At 40.5% G+C, this 20,056-nt stretch overlaps 7 protein-coding genes across 7 annotated transcripts; 4 read left to right on the forward strand and 3 right to left on the reverse strand.

Annotated features, from left to right (window-relative positions):
- Positions 1 to 549: 549 nt before the first annotated feature.
- Positions 550 to 3,049, reverse strand: VCUG_00229 (uncharacterized protein; the record flags this gene model as incomplete). The annotated part of the gene is made up of 1 exon (XM_008075060.1): positions 550 to 3,049. The coding sequence occupies one exon, from the start codon at positions 3,047 to 3,049 to the stop codon at positions 602 to 604; it is 2,448 nt and encodes an 815-aa protein (XP_008073251.1). The 3' UTR covers positions 550 to 601.
- Positions 3,050 to 4,529: 1,480 nt separating this feature from the next.
- VCUG_00230 (recombination protein rad52) lies at positions 4,530 to 5,772 on the reverse strand (the record flags this gene model as incomplete). Its single annotated transcript, XM_008075057.1, has 1 exon — positions 4,530 to 5,772. The coding sequence occupies exon 1, from the start codon at positions 5,313 to 5,315 to the stop codon at positions 4,530 to 4,532; it is 786 nt and encodes a 261-aa protein (XP_008073248.1). The 5' UTR covers positions 5,316 to 5,772.
- Positions 5,773 to 6,016: 244 nt separating this feature from the next.
- VCUG_00231 (uncharacterized protein) lies at positions 6,017 to 10,756 on the forward strand. Its single transcript, XM_008075061.1, has one exon. It carries the CDS (start codon positions 6,025 to 6,027, stop codon positions 10,144 to 10,146), a length of 4,122 nt encoding a protein of 1,373 aa, XP_008073252.1. The 5' UTR covers positions 6,017 to 6,024; the 3' UTR covers positions 10,147 to 10,756.
- Positions 10,757 to 11,587: 831 nt separating this feature from the next.
- VCUG_00232 (uncharacterized protein) lies at positions 11,588 to 13,885 on the reverse strand (the record flags this gene model as incomplete). Its single annotated transcript, XM_008075062.1, has 1 exon — positions 11,588 to 13,885. One exon carries the CDS (start codon positions 13,883 to 13,885, stop codon positions 11,588 to 11,590), a length of 2,298 nt encoding a protein of 765 aa, XP_008073253.1.
- An 837-nt stretch (positions 13,886 to 14,722) lies between these two features.
- Positions 14,723 to 17,101, forward strand: VCUG_00233 (translation initiation factor aIF-2; the record flags this gene model as incomplete). The annotated part of the gene is made up of 1 exon (XM_008075063.1): positions 14,723 to 17,101. One exon carries the CDS (start codon positions 14,723 to 14,725, stop codon positions 17,066 to 17,068), a length of 2,346 nt encoding a protein of 781 aa, XP_008073254.1. The 3' UTR covers positions 17,069 to 17,101.
- Positions 17,102 to 17,650: 549 nt separating this feature from the next.
- VCUG_00234 (uncharacterized protein) lies at positions 17,651 to 18,431 on the forward strand (the record flags this gene model as incomplete). Its single annotated transcript, XM_008075064.1, has 1 exon — positions 17,651 to 18,431. One exon carries the CDS (start codon positions 17,651 to 17,653, stop codon positions 18,392 to 18,394), a length of 744 nt encoding a protein of 247 aa, XP_008073255.1. The 3' UTR covers positions 18,395 to 18,431.
- A 223-nt stretch (positions 18,432 to 18,654) lies between these two features.
- Positions 18,655 to 19,769, forward strand: VCUG_00235 (23S rRNA (uridine(2552)-2'-O-)-methyltransferase; the record flags this gene model as incomplete). The annotated part of the gene is made up of 1 exon (XM_008075065.1): positions 18,655 to 19,769. The coding sequence occupies one exon, from the start codon at positions 18,655 to 18,657 to the stop codon at positions 19,432 to 19,434; it is 780 nt and encodes a 259-aa protein (XP_008073256.1). The 3' UTR covers positions 19,435 to 19,769.
- Between the last annotated feature and the right edge of the window lie 287 nt (positions 19,770 to 20,056).

Below are 20,056 nucleotides of genomic sequence, written 5' to 3' on the forward strand. Positions count from 1 at the left end.
AACTCGCTTGAATATTTCGCTCTTTGTTCACCTGAAGTTACAATAAGTATTGATCCGATGATATTAAGTGCCAAATCATCAATTAAAAGCCCCTAACTTGTTCTGGAATTATGTACGTTAGAATTGCGGGTCTTCTTACACAAGCTTTTTTTCAACATTCCATTTTCTCGGCATAAATTCATAAATCAAAGTCAGTGGTTACTGTCGGTTTCAGCAGAGTAGGAAAATGTGTTGTGGTATAAGTGAGACAAATAAGTGTGTGTTCTTGGAAATAAATCTCTTGAACCTAAAATCAAGACAGCAGAATTTGCTGTGTTAAAATTACCCTTCATAGCAACATTAAACTAGTATACATCTCAAATAGTAACGTTCGGTGGATAGTTTTATTACGAGTTGTGTATGGCTAGGCACAGAAGTGCTGAGCAGGAAGTCCGAAAGAAATGCCTGGCTATGAGAATAAAAGATGAATGCAAATAAAATGTGCTCTGAGCAAGCACGTTGGCACGACCTGGTGCATAAGAAGAACACACATCATAGAATTGCATGCACCACACACTTTCATTTAATATCTCTTCGAATAAAAATTTCGATTTATTTTTGTCTATTTCAAATATCCGTTTGAAAAGTATTGATACGAATCGTACAGTCCTGTGGTCATGCTCTTGAGTGACCAATCCACCAGACCTACTACGTATTCTTCCAGCTCTCGTGTGTTCAATTCGCTCTTCATTCTGCTCTTAAAGCATTCCACGGCACCTACATCCATAAATTTATACTTTGGATTGTTCATACATATCTCTAAAATTTGTACAAGTTTCTTGCTGTGCTTTCGTATTGCCATAAAACCCTCAACAAACAACTTTTTAAACTCATCCATTCTGTTTCCAAGTAGGTGAATATATTCACTCGACATTTTGAAAGGCGCTGTTTCTACGCAATAAAATCCAGGATGAAGACCTAGTACAAAGCCAAAGTCAACGTGCACCACGTGTCCCTCGTTGTCTATCAAAATATTTCCATTGTGCCGGTCTTTCAATGCAAGAAAATATGTAACCAGTGAGTACCCTACTAAAGACTCAAGGAAGTTGTTGATGGCCTTGTCCACATTAGTACCGTAAGTTTCATAGTAGAACTTCCTGAGGAAGGACTTACCACCGACCAACGAGTCATTCATCTTTTTGATTTCGTGTATGCTACTTGCGCTTGATATTACCTCAATAAAGCCGGCGTTGTGGAACACCGTGTATATTCGATATGGCTTGAGCCATATTCGTATACCTTCTTCGTTCAAAATTGCCTTCATCTCCCTAAGAAGTTCAAGCGCTATTAGTTCCGGGCCTAGCTCATTGCCCGTCTTTATTATTACACATTTTACTTCCGGCTTTAGCTCCTTAAATTCACTTTTCGCCAACATATCCTTGGTGATGTCCGTCCAATTCTTTCTTTTTCCCAGAAACGGCTGTATGTCTTTCTCAGTACATTGTTTCTTATTTCCCATCGATTTACCGCACTGACTAGCAGCATTCTCCTCAGCGTCAGTTACGGAGCTCCCGTTATTCTCCATATTACTGAAGCTTTCATGCATCAATTGCTCGACAATCTTATCTTTGATCGCTTGATTTTCAGCTCCTGTTTTTTCAAGCGCGTAAAGCTGTCTGAGAAGGTAAATATCATTGTAGAAGTTTTTTTTCGTCCTTTTAATTTTCCTGGCGCACTCATATGTAAGAATGAACGGGCAGTTTTCCGCCGATGACAGCGTTGTAGAATGCTCGATTCCTAGACTCAAGATTTTTTTTCCACCGGAAAAAGGTATGCTCAGGTCAGCCGGTAAATAAAGGTTGAGGTATTCTAATTCAATTTCCAGTGCTCGTTGCCGTATATTCTTGGGTAGTGTTTTCAAACGAAAGGAAATCATGACCAAATCGTCCAAAAAGTTTATGCATCCCTTAAGAGTCGGGCCAACCCTCTTTGGAAAGATTGTAGTGAACGATTTGCTGGTGTAAAACATTCTTTCGTACGAAATTAGACTTGATAGAATCTTCTCTGAGAAGAAAAAAGCACTGGCAGAGCAAAAGAATAGAAATATGCTTGATAAGTCACCTGATCCCCGATTAATATCTATTATGGGCCGTGTTCTGAGAATGTAGCGTTTTTTACGTATTTCTTTCGCACACTCTTCGTTCTCTCCACATTTCTTATGACATGTGCTACCTTTTACCTGCACATCATCCCGCTCATTCTCTCTCAGATACATTTCCTCAACGTTATCTTCTATTCGTGCTCCGGTCCCTATACTCTCCTTATTACCTTGCGATTGCTCTGTTCTGACTAGTGTGCGATTTGTGCTCTGTATCTCAGTTTCGTTTTTTACAGGTTGTCCATCATACCTTACCACACTGCTGTCTCTCCAGGCCGCATCACTATGAGTAACATCCCCAATACCTCTCATTTCAGCGCAATCCCTCAAACTTTTTACCGTTGGTTCATCATCCGCCCTATTTATTGACCCATCCCCTTTTTCTCTGCTCTCTTCCTCGTTCACCAACCCACATTTCGTGTCATTCCGCAACTTTTCCATCTTATCCTCCAGCAGTTTGTATTTCATCTTACTCAGATCAATCGCTTCTTCCTCTCTTATCGTCCTCTTCCTAATTTCCACAACCGGTGTTCGTCTCAACCTGTCCCGCCTATACCGATCACACTCCATAATTCTTTGTATAATCAATCTGTAGAACCCGATCTGGTTCTTACTCAAATATCTTCTGTAGCTCTTCAGCGTAAAAAACAGTTTCAAACTGACAGTTCGGCTGTACTTACACTTCTTCACCAAAATGTCCATAATAGGATATGAAATGGGCTCTTCACAGTGATAAAACATGATGTGCACGAGGTATAAGACGTGTCTATTCCTGAAGCGCAATATTCTGGTCAGGTAGTGTTGTATTCCCGTTTGGGGATACGAGTATAAATAGCTTATGTTTTTCCATGTATCGAAGTACGAGGTGTTGAAAAGTTTGTACAACCAGGATAACGACTCAGGCTTCTTCATGTCGTGAGGGGTATTTTTATTTTATTCAACAATTGTACGATTTAATTTAATTTGATGTAATTTGTGGGCAAATAATCCGTGTAGCAAGACAAAGGAGAATTTTCCTATTTTAAGACATGGACAGAAATACAAGGTTGTTATATGAATTGTGTTTTTTGCCCTTCTGAGTCGATGAAAAATGGAATGATGAACAAAATAAATTAAGCATGCTTTTGATTAAAAAACGGAGTAGATAACGGGTAAAGAGTAAATGCATTTGACTGGAGTACCCTTTACATCATACGAGAAATAGAAAAAGGAGTTATTACAACCGTTAGGATGTAGTATACGTTAAATTCATCTATTGCGATGCGCTAATGCGTAAGTGACAAGCGAATTTATTATTTGGTTGAATTCATCTTTTGGACATGTGCAGCTTTATTAATTGGAATCATTAGCAGAAGGATGTACCTGTGCCGTAGAAGAGCATTCAAAGAGAAATGTTTGTGCTGCGAATGGATGGCTCGAAGACGTGAATTTGTACAAAAAGCTGAACATCTATAAATATTTAATCGTCTAAAACGATTATTAATACGTGATTACGACTGATAAATTGGTATAAACATAATATTACGGTAGTTAAAACACATGATTGAGGCGATTTGCTGTTTGTATCGATAATAAGTAAAAAGGTAAAATATAATGATTCATCGCGGAGGCCATTTTAGAGCATAGAGTTAAAAGCGCTGAATTTAGTAAAAGAAGAGTGAGCTGTAAATAAATACGCAGTATTCATAACCAGCGATGAAAAGATGGTTCGGTACTTTCATCAGTGTAGTTAGGGGAACACTACTCAATTTTTTGAGAAACTCGTAATAAATTGTTGTAAATTACTAAAATATATGTGAATCAGTTAATTAATCGCATATATTTTTGATTCGTGGTACATCCGACATGCCGCTCAAACGGCAGAGAATTGAGATACATTGTACAGATAGTTCTCCTTTATCGAACAAAACCACACGATTAAACAAAGTATTGGATAAGTGAATGCTAAAATTATTTTCTCTTCATACTACGTCAGATAAACTATCCTTCCTAAATAACAACAAATACGCTTCAGAAGAAAATTCAAATAGTTACCGGAAAAAAAGCGCTATTTGTGTTCTATTGAGGTGCTACACAAGCATTTTCGCCTATGGCTCAACTATTTATGTTGCAAAGGCAGCCAACCGTAAAAATTAGATGCACGGCACTTTCAATGCTTCTTTTAACCATCAAAACCCAACTCGTCATCTTAAGCGCTCAAATTGCAACATAGCACATCTAAGCATATTTTTAGTACATATGCATCGAAATATCGTGGTTTAGCATCGTTTGACACTCTATCGATAGCTTTACACCTCAAAAATATGTTATTGGTGTTGTTCATTACGATCTGTATATCACGATCCTGCCATTCCCACGATCTCAAATGAAAAAAAACTACAAAACAATAAATTTAATCGTTTCTGTCCCTCTTCATTAGATCATCCAAATCACTCTCAAGAGACAGCACATATTCATCTCCTTGTACATTCTCTCTCCTCAACAATTCGTACTCCTTCAAAACTTCTTTATCCTGCTTCTTAACAGTCCTCACGTCCTTAAGAAATTCCTTGTCATAGCAGCAATTGCCCAGTGCATTTCCAAACTGCCTAAGTGCCCTCTTCAAGGCATCTGTAACAGCCTCTTTCTTCGCTTTCTCTATTGCTTGTGACTTAACCCTCTGGTTATCAGCACTCCCGAATCCAACATCCTCACGCGTCGTGCCATCACTCAATGACACTCTAACAACAGCGCTTATGCCTATACTGTACCGTTGGTTACATTCATCAATATAATCAATTTTGATTTGTCGTAGTTTGGACGACCATCCGTTATATCCAAAAATTCTATTTGCTATATTTATCGCCGTCCATCCTTCTATGTACGCGACGTGTGTGTTGTTGAATGCCTGGCGGTATGAAATGTATTCTGGGCCCAGTCTTTTGTTGAGTTCCTTGGAAATGTGTGCGAATGTTTTTTGGGATGGCGGATTCGGTTTTTGGGCCATTAGAAATTTGTTGGGTGTGTTTTTGTGTAACAATTTAGTACGGGTAAGGGGTCGAGCTGCGTAGAAATACGAAACAAAAGGTTTTGCACACTCGTGGCGATGAATTAGATTAGTTTGCCTGGTGAATGCCGTTGCGGTGCATCTTCTTGCTGAGAGAATAACCAGCAAATTATGAGGAGCACTTTTTGGCATGTCATGAACAGGCCACAGCTATAAAGGATCACGTGCACAGGTAATAAACAATATATGAAGTGCTGTGAGTGAATGCACTAGCATTCCTTACCATTAATAGGTCTTATACAGCAGTACATCGCTATCTTTGTCTTATTCAGCATTTTCTCCGTATTACAGCGTAGTACTAAAGGCACAAATAGTGATACGGCATATGCACGCTCCCCTATAAAAAATATAGCCTGTTTACGCAACATGAGCAGTGCCCGATTCGTTCATCAAAGGTAAACTTTTAAAGGAACTCGATACGCATGAATGGTAAACTGTTTGTACGTACGCAGCTAACAGAGCACCACTCACCGATACTTCATCAATGCCCTTTCATTTCGCTGTTCTAGTCCGGTACCTCCCCCCAATCAATCCCTTCATTGCGCTGTTCTAGTCCGGTACCTCTCCCCAATCAATCCCTTCATTGCGCTGTTCTAGTCCGGTACCTCTCCCCAATCAATCCCTTCATTGCGCTGTTCTAGTCCGGTACCTCTCCCCAATCAGTCCCTTCATTGCGATGTTCTAGTCCGGTACCTCTCCCCAATCAATCCCTTCATTGCGATGTTCTAGTCCGGTACCTCTCCCAAAATCAACATACCCTGCCTGTCCCTGTGTCCCTTCCATAATAAAAAATAATTTTGTGATTCTCACAAAAAAATTGCCCTTATAAAAGAAACGAACGATGGAATTGCACCGCCAAACCATTTACCTATTCATCGATCCTGGCGTAAAAAGAGCATACGGCTACACAGAATGCACAATAGAAGGAGTGTGTGAGCTAACATTCAAGGTGGGAATGCTGAAAATAGAGAGCGTGCACATAAACGATGAGCCTGCACAGTACAAGATCAACACAGACACGCACATAATTGATGAAAATGAGCGAGTGATAAACAAGGCACTGTACAGCAAGGTGATTGACCACAAGCATACGCTTACCATGTGCACGGCTCATGGTATGAGCACGGTACGAATGCACTTCGTGCCCAATGTACGTTTTTATGAGCGCTTGCCTGGTGATCATAAGCATGAGGAGGTGTTGGGAATGAACGGTGAGACTGTTCTTTTTCCGTATCTCGATGGCATGGCGGAGTACACGATGGTGTACGTGGTACCACCCGACTTCACGGTGGTCAGTCCGGGACAGCTCGTTGGAGTGATCGAGCACTGCGAATGCATCGTGCACACGTACACGGTACGTGCGTTTGCTGAGAATGTGTGCTTTGCGGTGGGATCGTACGAGGCGTACGAGATCAGCGCTGTTAAGACGCTGTACGTGCCGCGGTACACGGAATATGCCGATCTGAAGAGCGACCTGAACGCAGTGCACAAATTCGTAAACAATTTTGTGGGAGGCGACCATACGCTGCCGCTTAGCATCGTGTTCACGATGATGCCGTGCACCGCCGTTGCGCTACACGTGGCGGTGCTTCCGATGAGCACGTTCCCCACGGCGGACGACATCGAGCACAACTTTGCGTTCAAGGAGCGTGTGGCACGGCTCATAGGCACGCAGCTGTTCATGAACACGTACTTCGAGCGTGAGGATCTGTGGCTCAAGATGGGTCTGATCGGGTACGTTGCCGACCACATTCTCAAGCACATGCTCGGCACCAATGAGTTTCTGTTCAGGCTCAGAAATGCGATTGATGCAATCGTAAGGGACGATCACTTGCACCTGCCCTTGTACGCACCGGCACGCACCGTGCACTCGTACCGCTCCGCATTCGTGTGCGCAAAGGCAGCGGTGTTCATGCACATCCTCGAGAACAACACATCTCTTGCGTTTATGCAAAAAATTGTGAAGATTTGTTTGAACAGAGAACGCATAAACACACACGCGTTCATTGGCGTGGTGCGCGACGTGACGGGCAAAGACCTGCGCAACGAGCGCATGATATACCGGAACAACAGCGGCACGTACACCGGGGAGGTGAGCATCGATCTGAAGAAGAACCAAGTGAAGATTGTTTTTAATGGGCCGGTGAACACCGTGGTGCAGTCGCACGAGGTGGAAGGGGTGTATGAGCACAATGTTAAGAAGGAGCTCACGTACACGTACCATAACAGGCGTAAGAAGGACGAAGAGAGCGTGCTGTTCATACGGGTGGACCCGTACATCACGCAGCTGAACACGTACAAGCTCGTGCTCAAGGGCACGATGTACGGCAACTTAACGCGCGACAAGAACGTGCTCAGCCAGATGGAGGGCATCAAGCACGTTGATGAGTGCGAGCTTGAGCGTCTTGTGTATGACGTGCACGTGAACTACCGTATAAAGCTGATGGCCATGCACTACCTGGGCATAAACAGCATTCTCTCGTTCTTTGTAAAGAAGTTCTGCGTGCAAGGCAGCACGATCATCAAGCCGAACATGTTTACCGTGCTGAACCACCAGGTGCTCGTTGGTACGATGCGCATTCTCTCGATGTTTGATCCGCACGTGAAAAGGGTTGTGAATGAGAAGGTTGTGAGCGTAGGAGCGATACTTAAGGCATTTTTCTACAACGTGCTGCGGTACAACGATAATTCAAGCAATGCTTACGATGATTCGGTGTTTGTAGGGCAGTTGATACGTGGTCTGTCGTTTATGCTGACCGTGCACGGTGGTACCGGTGAGGATATCGGTGATAACATTGGAGAGGGTGTTTATGAGGGTGTTGATGGTGGTAGGGACAGCGAGGATGATGAAATAGGTGGGAATGGGGATGATGGCAGCACCGATCGTATTGATAACACTGATCGCACTGCTAATGCAGATCGTACTATGAGTGCAAATCATATTAGCGGTGCCCTTGACGGTGCAATTAACAAAACGGTGAGTACTCCCCATGATACCACCCCTAGCACCGTAAAAAATAATTTATGGGACCGTAATGATGCGGAGCACCGTGAAATAATGAATAAGGAAAGAGAAGGGGTGATTGATACGGACCGTGGTCGCACGGGTACGAACCACCTTAACACAACGGCTGAGTGCGATGATATTTATCTTGAGATCATAGAACGGTACAGAATGAAGGACATAATCTTTCCTAGCAACTGCAACAGAGTTACATGTGCTGTTCTGTACTTCTACGGTCGGTTGGACCTGTACGGCATGGTAAACATGAACATAAACTATCTGCTGCTCTTGATACGGCCCGCTAATTTCATAGAGGTACGCTGTGCTGCTGCCGAAATACTCACTTTCAAAATCATTCTTGACGACGAGGAGATCATCCTGTCGCAGATTACCGAGCACTCGCACGCCGCAAAACAGGCACGCCACCACACAATAACATACGAAATGCTAGACACGATGCTACGCATGGACAGTGCCATACAAATCACCGTGTACAAAACGATAAACAATCTGATCACGTGCACCGCTTACAACTCGTTTGTGAAGGGCAAGCTGGACAAATCGTACTTTTACGACAGGCTAAGGAGTACGGAGGAGGCATCGGTGAGAGAACACATTCTGGAAGTGATCTACTTCTTGGAAGGGTTGGATGTGGAGATAAGAACGGATGAGTACTTGGAGCATGAGCTGAGTAGCACTGTGGAGGATGATGGTGGTGTGCGTATTAAGGTGGCACCTTTGGTTGATTTGAAGGTGCGGTTGAGGGTGCATGGTGTGTGCGATGGTATTGTTGTTAGGAGAATAGTGCCTGTGAAGGAGATGGACGGTGTGGTTAAGCTTAAGGTTGGTGCACGGGTCGGGGTAGGTGTGCCTGGTAAGAGAATGAAGGTTGGTAAGGTTAGTAGGGTGGGTAGGACGGGGAACAATAAGACCGGTAGTGTTGACAAGATTGGTGTAGGTAGCAAGACTGGCAGTGGCAACAGCATTGGTGGTAATGACCCTATCACTGCCGCTAACGATACTGCAAGCACCAAAAATATTGTGAAAAATAGCAATGGAACGGTAAAAAATGGGAAGACCGGTCATAAAACGGCAAGAACTACAGATTTAGCACGGGCTACCGAACAAACAGAATGGTGCTTTACAGATAATGCGATGATATCACGTATTATTGATGAATTTAATGATAAAATGGCATTTTCACCGGGTATAACCACGGAAAAAGACCTGAGAGCGTTTCTTACGCACGTATTTGTAAGCGAAGATGTTAACACGAAGAGTTACGCTCTTGCACGCACGGTTTACAACGAGTTAGAACGCGCCAAACTGGAAATACCGCTCGTGCACAGAATGTACACTCCCCTTACAGACGATCAAAAACATAAAATAAAGAAATTGCTCAACACGCTCACCATTCCACAGTTCTCCCGTCCAAAGAACTACAAAGACATCACCAGAAAGCCTAAAACTGTGTACTCCTTGAAAAGAAAATTGGATGGAATCGTTGTGCTTGAGTTCTTCAAGCTAGAAGTAATCGATTTCATAGAAAAGTGTGCGTTGTTCACACCAAAACGTAATTTTAATGAGAAGAGCCTTCTTTCGTATCTGTACAGCATACCGGAGAGCAAACATGTGAGTGTGTATGAGCTGCTGGAGCAGTGCTTTGAGCTTATTAAGACGAAGAAGGTGTGTGCGGAGTTTATCGATGAGGTGAAGGTGGATGGATATGACACGGTGGTGTGCAAGCCTATGTACCTCAATTTGATAGTGCGCAAGCTTAAGGATATGCGTTACGGGTGCGTGCTTGATGTATACAAGGATGTTGAGCTCATTGCAGCGAATGCTGCGCTCTTCAATGGTGAGAATAGCGTGTACGCTGCTGATTCCAAGCACATTGTGAAGTGGTTTAAGCGTATTGTTGGTGGCATGTTAGGTGATCTTTACAATGATGTTGATTAAGGGCACGTACTGTAATGTGATTTGATACGCATAGTACCGTGTAACGTGATTTGATACGCATAGTACCGTGTAACGTGATTTGATACGCGTAGTACCGTGTAATAGTACCAAATACTGTTACATATCGTAGTACCAAATATTACTGCATGGCAAGACATCATTACGATCGTACAATACTGATGATGATCATACCCTGCTTGTTACTCAAAAAATGTCCCCTTTACTTCACCATTAACGTAGTATAGTACACTTTAACAACCTCTTCTACACCTGTCAGTCAGCATCTCTCAGGGTTTGTTGCCCTCATTTTCTACCATCACGAACTTACTGCTCATACAGGGGCTGTTCATTTTCCTTAAATTTATAAAATAGACTGAATTAAATTAAAGAAGACTTCTCATTTTAGTCAAATTAAAATTGTGATAGGTACGTATCGAGGGTATCATTGCAAATCAGATACATCTTTAGAAATTGATGTATACATATTTCTTATAATCATGTATTGCTATTTTTGCTTATATTGCCAGTCACGTGCTATCGCTTGTACTATGTATTGACTGCAATACCATGATAAATTGTGGTAAAAGATGGAAACGGCTTAAAAGGTGCATACAATGAAATTATGGCGTAGTAAAACATATTTACCTTTTATTGTGATATACCTGAAATAAGCTGCATTATACATCACAGGTAATCGTAGTTTGATAGTATTTATACGTGTATCTGCCTGTAGGTTAAAGATTACGTTGATTTAATGTGGTAATTAGAGCCGTTCTGATTAAGGGTTGTGTGAATTGTTCTGAAATAGGAATATTTGATTATGAAATGAGGAAGAGGTGGGCATGGCGTGTTTGTACTTTTATATGAAGAGCTGCACTATTTTAATTGCATTTTTACAATTTTTTGTGGATTTATGTCTCTTTTTGCTATTTTAACTAAAAATGGTAATTATTGAATGTAATGATGTAAAAGGTATTATATTACGATTTAGAAGGGGTAGATATGAAATTATAGGTTGATTTGATACTTAATATATGAGAGGAACACCGTGTTGTATTGAATGGATGTGTATATACGGGTAGTGTGGTATGTAAGATAATGACTTTGTGATTTGGTATATTTTGTTAACCATGATGTGCATTGAGAATATTATCATTTATAGCACGTATCAGTGAATAATACTTAAACAGATGAATAATACGATATGATGGCGAATTTTTTATATTTAAATTATTATAACTTATAATATAGCATGGTGTAATTGTTTTCTACTAAAGGCCCGTTTGTTTATTTCCTATGCAATACAACACACGAGTCGAGAATGTGCTCACGCTATTTATAGCATGCTAAAACGATAGAATTGCTCCTGTACACCAACTGGTGTACCACTGCTACATTTTTGCCACCGTTTTTAATTTACTCATTCTCATATTCGTACGTTTTACCTGTCATTACATGTTCTGCTGTGCTGTTCTATCTTGGAGAGAAACTCATGCTCGTATTTACCAAAATATTTTCTAACAATTCCCTTGAGCACGTTTTCCTTAGTCATTGTGCTTCCTTCTGCCAGCATATTAAAAATGTACAACCATCCATAGACATTGAACGGTGTACTAAACATGTACGAATAATCTTTGTATTCTAACATACCATCTCTGAAAGACTCGTTATCAAGCAGATAAAGGACCTTTTGTGCCACATGCTGTACATCACCCGCATCTATAATATATCCTGTCCTATTGTCTAAAACTTGCAATCGGAGACCACCAACATTAAAAACCACCACGGGCACGCTTTTCATGATACAATCGGTAATTTTGTTCTCAAATCCCTCGCTTCTGCTCAGTTGGAGTGCCACACGTGCATCTCTAATCAAAATATTAAGTATTTGATCGATCGGTGGTATTTTCACGACTATAACACGGTCTTTAATTGTGCTATTGTGTTCTTCACCGAGATATTGCTGCAGTTCATTAAAAATTGTGGTTGTTTCAGGATCATCCATGCTGCCATACCCAACTATAAGAAGGTATAAACCGTAAAGAACGTCATTCTTGTCATTTATACGCGAACTTATCATGTTGAATAGAATGTGGAACGCATCTATACACTCCTTTTGCCCTTTCGTTCGATCAAAAGACGATACCTGGATGATGTAAGGCAAACTGAAAGAAAAATGCTTGTGGGTGCATTCGTGGCAGTGCTCACGGAATATTTGTTCGTAGTATGCACGATCATTTTCTGCGATGGTTTTGTTCAGACCGTCTAACGGATCGATACTTGACGGCAAATAAACGATCGGAGGTGTTTTGAAGTGTGCCATCAGATCGTTTGTGGGCTGTGCTACAAACAAATCTATGTCCGTCAAATTATGTGCGACATAATTCCATACATTTGTGAAGGCTGCATTCTGTCCGTATAGCTTGCCATGTATGTAAGTGTGTGATCGGAAAATTATTTTGGCTTCAGGGTTTATCTCTCTGAGGTACCTCACAAATCCTGCCATTTGAAGATCATCAAATACTACAATGTCTGCGGTTTGAAACACGTTACTTCGCCATAATCGATCAACATTCATTTTTGTCCAATTTTCAAAGTCGATGATCTCATGTTTATGTAGTTTGGCGCTTTTAGGCGCAACATTTTGCGTAATATTGTGCAATTTATACTTTGTGATTTTTGACACTGAGTTTACAGGTATCGTCACGTACCAGGAAGCATCTATGCCTATCAGCTTGTAGAAACGCATGTGAGCCTGTCGCATGAGTGCGATGTCACCACCTCGCGATGTGGACGAAATGAATGCTATTTTCCTGGTTCTCAGGTTACATGTTAGTGACCGTATATCATCAAAAATCGTGCTGTAAAACGGTCCATAGAACGATTTATAATCTTCGATTGACACAAGTGAGCTTTTAAACAGATCTACATCCATTTTGTTGTATTTTCCCATGTTCAGCCGTACTATACCGTTGTACCCGATAAGCAGCGTAGACTTTCTTGCAAACGAATCAGCTCTGCTGTCTGGGTCTCTAAGCGATGAAGAAAAGTAGCAGGGAAAGGTGTCTATCTTGGACCAAAATACCCGATTATTGGTGCGAAAATATTCTGGATAGAGCCACGATGAGATACAAAAGCCGGCTGCAATCACTTTCATGTTGTTCTTCTCGATATAGCACTCGATAAATTTGAAGACACTCCGGTTCATATCCAACAGAACGCATGTTACCATGCCAAAATTAAGGCTGGTTTCTCCAAATATCTCTTTAAGTATGTTGTATGGAATAAACTCGCTACTTTTCTTCTTCAACTCGTCATCATCCACCAATAATCTCACGCGGTCACATCTTGAACACACAAATATTCGCTGTTCATCGGTATAACAGCCTTTTTCGTCCCAAATTTGTTTTATTCCCCGCACAATTTCGTCAACATTATTGCTGTAGAACGGCGGTCTGATCCGCACCCATCTGTGTGCACAGTGCAATGGTTGTGGAATTACAAACACGCCACTCATGTTCAAATTAAAACACCCGATATTGTCTAAACACGTCCTTGAATACACTTCTATGTTGTTGTACATGTGGTTGTTATCGATCTTACATTCGATGCGGAAGTTGAGCGTTATAGAATCGATGCAAAAGCAGCCATCATTTACAGAAATAACAGCTCTACAAGACTGTTCGTTCTCGTGTATGAAAAGGTCGATGCCAAGAAAAACACCATTTCGAAGAGACATAGTGTGCTCCATCTATCCGTTTAAATAGAAGATGGTCACACGTGCCAATACATCACCTTGCATTCCCGCCAATGGGAAAACTTTCAACTTCTGTGTCACTCGTTTCTGCCCTAGTATCTGTATTTAATAGGTTACCGGTTTTAAATACGTATGTTGGTAACGCGTACTTAAACCGATAGTTTTTACCATCAATACATTCCTTAATTTGTTTTTATACCTTTTGAATCTTGTCTCTGCCTTATTTCCTGTTTTTCGCTTTCTGCACAGCAAAAACATTGTGACCAGGTTTCAAACTTCTCAAATCAAAATAAAACGTTATTCCAACGATAAATAAATCGATCACACTAAATACTGCTGTTATGTACAAATTATAACTCTTGTTAATACGTGTTATCGTATAACATGTGAGAGGACTATTACGGACCAATCTTAGTTCTTCAGATGATCTTTGATATAGCTGGTGACGGAAGAATAGGAAGAGTTAAACGAGCATTTTGCAATTCAAAACAATCCGACACAAGAATTCAAAGATGATATTTTCAACTGCTCCTGTATTAAATATGCACAAAACGATTATATTTGCAAATGAACTCACTTTAATAAGCTATATGATTATGTTGCGGTACTCGTGTGGTTTAGAATACAACTAATGTTCAACTCGTGCAGCACCTGTCAACTCCCACTTTGGCTTATAGTTCAACACATGAACAAATGCGAATGTCGTTCAATTGATGATTTAGGTCCTGTCCAATTGCGTAGTTTTTGATCATTGATCCACCATCAACACTTTGTAACAAAATATAAACATCTTCATTTAAATTAATCCTTGTGTAAGAAATGGCGGAAAAAATGGAAAAAAGCTCAAACGAGAAGAAAAGTGGCATGATGCTTAAACCGCGTAAAAAAGAAAAGAAAGAGAAAAACAAGAGAGAAGTAGTAGACAAGAAGGTTGAGATTGTGGAACAGAATTGTCCGGAGGCCAACAAAAAGGAGAACGTGGAAAATAATGAAACTGTGAAGGAAGTAACCAAAAAAAAGGAAGCTGTCGGGACGCAGTCTGCTGCTGGATCGAAACGCAGACCAAACATCGCGTTTTTGAAGCAGCAGGCTGAGATGATGAGAAAGCAGGAAGAGGAGATGAAAATGAAGAAAGAGGCACTAAGACAAAAAGAAATGGAGGAAACACGAAAGCAGAAGGAGAAGGAAGAGAAATTAAAGGAAGAACAGAGAATGAAAGCCGCGGAAAAGAAAGAAGCAGATGCTAAACCGGAAGGTGTGAAAAATGACAAGAAAACGGTGGAAGAGCTGCTAAAAAATCTGAATTTAGGAAACTTGAGAATAAGAAAAATTGAGCGAACGGTCTCAGGGGACAAGAACGAGGTCGCAAAGCCGGCTAAAAAAGAGTACAAGAAGGACTTCTTCTATAAAGCACCGATCGTCTGTATTCTTGGACATGTTGATACGGGTAAGACGAAAATTCTGGATAAATTGAGAGAAAGCAATGTGCAAGGAGGTGAAGCAGGTGGAATCACGCAACAGATCGGAGCTACATTCTTTCCGTATTCAGAGCTGGTGAACAAAACAAACACTAAGTTTGATTTTGATAATGATGTACCAGGTTTACTTGTAATCGATACACCGGGTCACGAAACCTTCTCAAATCTTAGGAGTAGAGGCTCATCCATGTGTGACTTTGCAATTTTGGTTGTTGACGTGCTGCATGCACTCGAGAAACAAACACTGGAGAGTATCGAACTGCTGAAATTGCGAAAGACACCTTTTCTGATAGCACTCAACAAAATTGACAGGGTATATCAGTGGAAGAGTGAGGCAGACGGGTTCCATCATTTTGACCTGCAAAGACAATCAGCTGTCACCAAGACCGAGTTTACCGATAAACTGAACCATATAATACTTAAGTTCGCAGAGATGGGACTAAACACTCGGTTGTTCTACGAAAACCCTGATGAACGTAAGTTTATAAATATCATACCTACGAGTGCGATTACAGGAGAAGGCCTGAGCGACCTGGTCAAGAAGATCATAGAGCTGTCTTCCAAATACATGAAGAATAAGATCACGTTTAAAGATAAGATGGAAGCAACCGTTCTCGAAGTGAAAAACGTGGAAGGTATCGGAATAACGGTGGATGCAATTGTTTCAAACGGCTCGTTGAGTGAAAATGACCGCATTGTGTTGTGCGGTCTGGATGGCCCTATCGTGACAAATGTGCGTTCGCTTCTTGTGCCCGAGCCACTCAAAGAGCTGCGAATAAAAAGCGTCTATAAGAACATAAAATGCGTCAAGGCGTCACTTGGTATAAAAATTGTGGCCAACGATTTGGAGCGGACAATTGCTGGAAGCAGGATTTTGAGAGTTAGGGATTACGGGGACGAGGAAGATGCCAAGCAGCAGGTAATGGAGGACATTAAGGAGCTTGCAAATTTGGAGAAGATAGGCATTCATCTGCAGGCATCAAGTTTAGGTAGTCTTGAGGCGCTTATAGCCCTGGTAAAAAATGAAAATATCCCCGTAGCAAGTGTTGGCATTGGAAAGAACCTGAGTCGAAAGGATATCCTTAAAATGAAGGCGATCAAGGAGAAAGACGTCAATGTGGGTATAATGCTGTGTTTTGATACAAAAATAGACAAAGAAATGATGGATTTGGCCGAGTCGCAGCACATAAAAATTTTTGAGGCACAAATAATCTACAACCTGATCGACAAGTACAAGGAATACACCGAAAAGTTGATCTCTATGAACAAGAAGAAGAACATGGCTGAGCTGGTATATCCCTGCAAATTGCAAATAATACCTGAATATATTTTTACCAAGAGGAGTCCTCTTATTCTTGGCATAGAGATAATTGAGGGTAAGCTCAAGATCAACATGCCGCTGTTCGTAAAGCATGAGGACGAGATCATTCAGGTCGGAAAGGTCACGTCAATGATCATGGAAAAAAAAAGCGTAGAGGTGGCAGACAAGGGCGGTAAGCTAAGTATCAAAATAGAAACAACGGATGCGCCCAAGTTAATAGGACGAGATATCAAAGTCACTGATCTAATGTACTCTACGTTGACACGCCGGTCAATAGACGTTTTGAAAGAATTTTACAAAGACGAGATAACAGACGATGCGTGGCGACTAGTGATGGAGATCAAACAATTTCTCGGTATTATTTGATATAGAAGACAATGTTTTCATTAAATATCCTCTGTTTTAGTTTTACATTACTCTTTTTGAGTATCAAATTTTTTACACAGTTTTTTATCGGTTTAGACGGCAAAACCATGGTTAATTTTTTAAATAAATTTCCTACTACACGAGCATTGTAAGTCATTTTTATGAATAAAGGAAACACACACATGGTGAGGTTATCCGTTTTGTGTTACCTGAACCGTTTATCCGTAATACTACCACAAAATTCTTGTTAAAATATCAAAGCTGTATTTACAAGTGGTCTTGCACATTTGTTTGTGCTAGAGATGACATGAAAGTGTACTATGATGTGTTTAATCGTGAACACTCATTTATTTAAGTGAAAAAGGTGGTATTCACGTACATTTGAGTTATGAGCAAAATTATAAAAATAGTAATTTTCATTAGAATTCGATATAGTGTAAACCAAAAACAAGGGCCCGAGAAATAGATTTTGCATGAAAATGGTAGAAAATAAACACAAGTTCTACAAGAGACGTGTATTAATAGCTGGTAAGTGCGACTATCTAATTAGGTGTTGGTTCTACGGGATCAGAAGTAGTAAAAATGCTGCTGCAATACGGGTGTGAACTCACTGTCCTGGATAATGACACGGTTGCTGTTACAGATTTGAATAGACAGTTCTATTATAGAAAAAATGATATTGGTCGACCCAAGGTAAAGGTACTGGAGGAATATTTGAGGCGACATCATGGGGTTATAATAGAGGTTATCAACAAAGACGTGTTCGATGTAACAGAATTTAGTTACGATCTTATGTTTTGCTGCTTTGATAATATCGAGTCACGTATGCAACTCAATTATGTTGCTTATACCAATAATGTGCCAATGATCGATCTTGGGATCGAAGGCTTACAGATGCACGTAAAAAAGGTTGATTTTGCGACGGATCGTGCATGTCTGTATTGCATGAAGGATTTATACAAAAACAAAACTGTCTTTAATTACTGTTCTCTAAAGAACATGAATACGCGCAACAGAGAAGCATGCATTTACAGTATGAGTTTAAAATATGAATCGATCAATGAGGTGATTGAACGTTTTAACGCAGTAAATGAATTAAAAACGGATGAGTTTGAGGTCAGAGGAGTAACGGAGAATATTCTACCAAATGCATGCTATATTGCATCTTTGTGTGCATCCATGGCATGCAAAATGATTAATGAACAAGAATATGATTTCCTCTACTACAATGGATACGAAGCAATTCATTTTAGCACCACAAAGATGGATATTGATCCAACCTGCATTTTATGTAATTTCAAGACACAGGAGCACAAAAATAATTAGCTCAATAGACCTGCCATTCTTTAATATTAAATGTTGCGTTGTACTTGAAATGTTTTAAATGATAGCATTGTCGTCAAAATCTTGGTGACTTCTTGATACAGATAGAAAGTCTGTTCGATATCGATTCAATCGAGAAGTATATACGGTTCGATTGTTATATACCGATGAAACAGAATGTTATGCGCCGCTTATTAGCTTAGTGGAGGTGTTTTTTCTTGGAAAATAGGTAAATTCAAAAAACGAAAATATTGAAGCACCCTATGGGAACGAGCAGCAAGGATAAGAGGGATATTTATTACAGATTGGCCAAGGAAAACGATTATAGGGCACGGAGTGCGTATAAAATAAAGCAGATAGACGAGCACTACAAAATATTGCATGGAAATACCACGGTTGTTGATCTCTGTGCTGCACCTGGTGGCTGGACACAAGTTGTTGCTGAAAAATGTGCAAAAGTGGTTGCTGTCGATATTCAAGACATTTTGACCATGGATGATGTTATTTTTATCAAGGAAGATATCACCAGCAATAGCTGTACAGAGTTAGTATTAAAAAGTGTACACTTTCTGAATAATAATGAAAATGCGAAGGCTGATCTGGTCTTGTGCGATGGCGCATCAAACATCTCGGGAATGCCGGATGTGGATGTACACGTGCAACATTCTATCCTATGTTCCGCTCTCAAACTAGCAGGAAAAATATCAAGGGCCGGTTCAACATTTGTGGGGAAATTATACAGGGATGGGGATGTGAGCACGGTGTTAAAACGCTTCCTGGAAGTGTATGAGCATGTGGAACTTGCTAAACCGAAGTGCAGCAGATCTTTGAGCATCGAATGTTTCGTAGTTGCAATGTCAAAAAGATTGAAGCCTGTAAAAATATGTGAGAATCATGTTCCGGTGTTCGAGTGTTTATCAGTCGGGAACGGACCGGATCCAGATGTTAATACAGATAATGCGACGCTTTTGGTCAGGAAGCATAAATTCCCTCCATTATCGCCGCCGTACAAAAAAGCGGTGGAGAAAAGGAAGATGAATTGAGAAGACCTGTAATTACATGTCTTGGCACTATGCAGCATAAGAATTTTGGCCAGTAATGCAATGAACTATGCTAAGATAAAATTATCCAAAAGAGTAACTTAGTATATTATGCTCAAGTTAATGGATATATAAATTACATGGTGCTTTCTACATCACTTAGGCATTGGTTATCGAACAAAGGGTCTTTGTCTGTTCGTTTCCATGGTTAAATGAAGCTTCTTTCAGGATGTATGTGATTTTTATTCGTGAGTTAATGCCGTTTTCGATCACAATATATGCAATCAATAATATAATTATTGGAGTTAGCCAAAAAATATGAACTATTTTGTGCAGGATATAACTGTTATGGTAAATAAATTCAACTAAAATCAATTAGGACGTGCTATTATGTTTTTATTGATTAAACCACCACGTTACGTTAATTTAATCAATAATAATACTGAATTATTGCCGGTTGTATTTGAACCAAGATATTTAGTTGTATCCTCAACAGTGCAAATAAAACCCGTTGAAACAAAACCGAATTTATTGACACAACCAACGTATTTACACCGTTTGGTATCATCAAAGAGCTCTTGTTACTCATCGTACCTAGTATACGAGAACTAAAGTGCTTCTCGGC

The sequence above is a fragment of the Vavraia culicis genome (genome assembly GCF_000192795.1).
Source record: "Vavraia culicis subsp. floridensis unplaced genomic scaffold supercont1.3, whole genome shotgun sequence".
NCBI classification, from domain to species: Eukaryota; Fungi; Microsporidia; family Pleistophoridae; genus Vavraia; species Vavraia culicis.

Excerpts from the sequence above, each read along its gene's own strand:
- VCUG_00231 (XM_008075061.1), top strand. The coding sequence starts at position 6,025 with ATGGAATTGCACCGCCAAACCATTTACCTATTCATCGATCCTGGCGTA.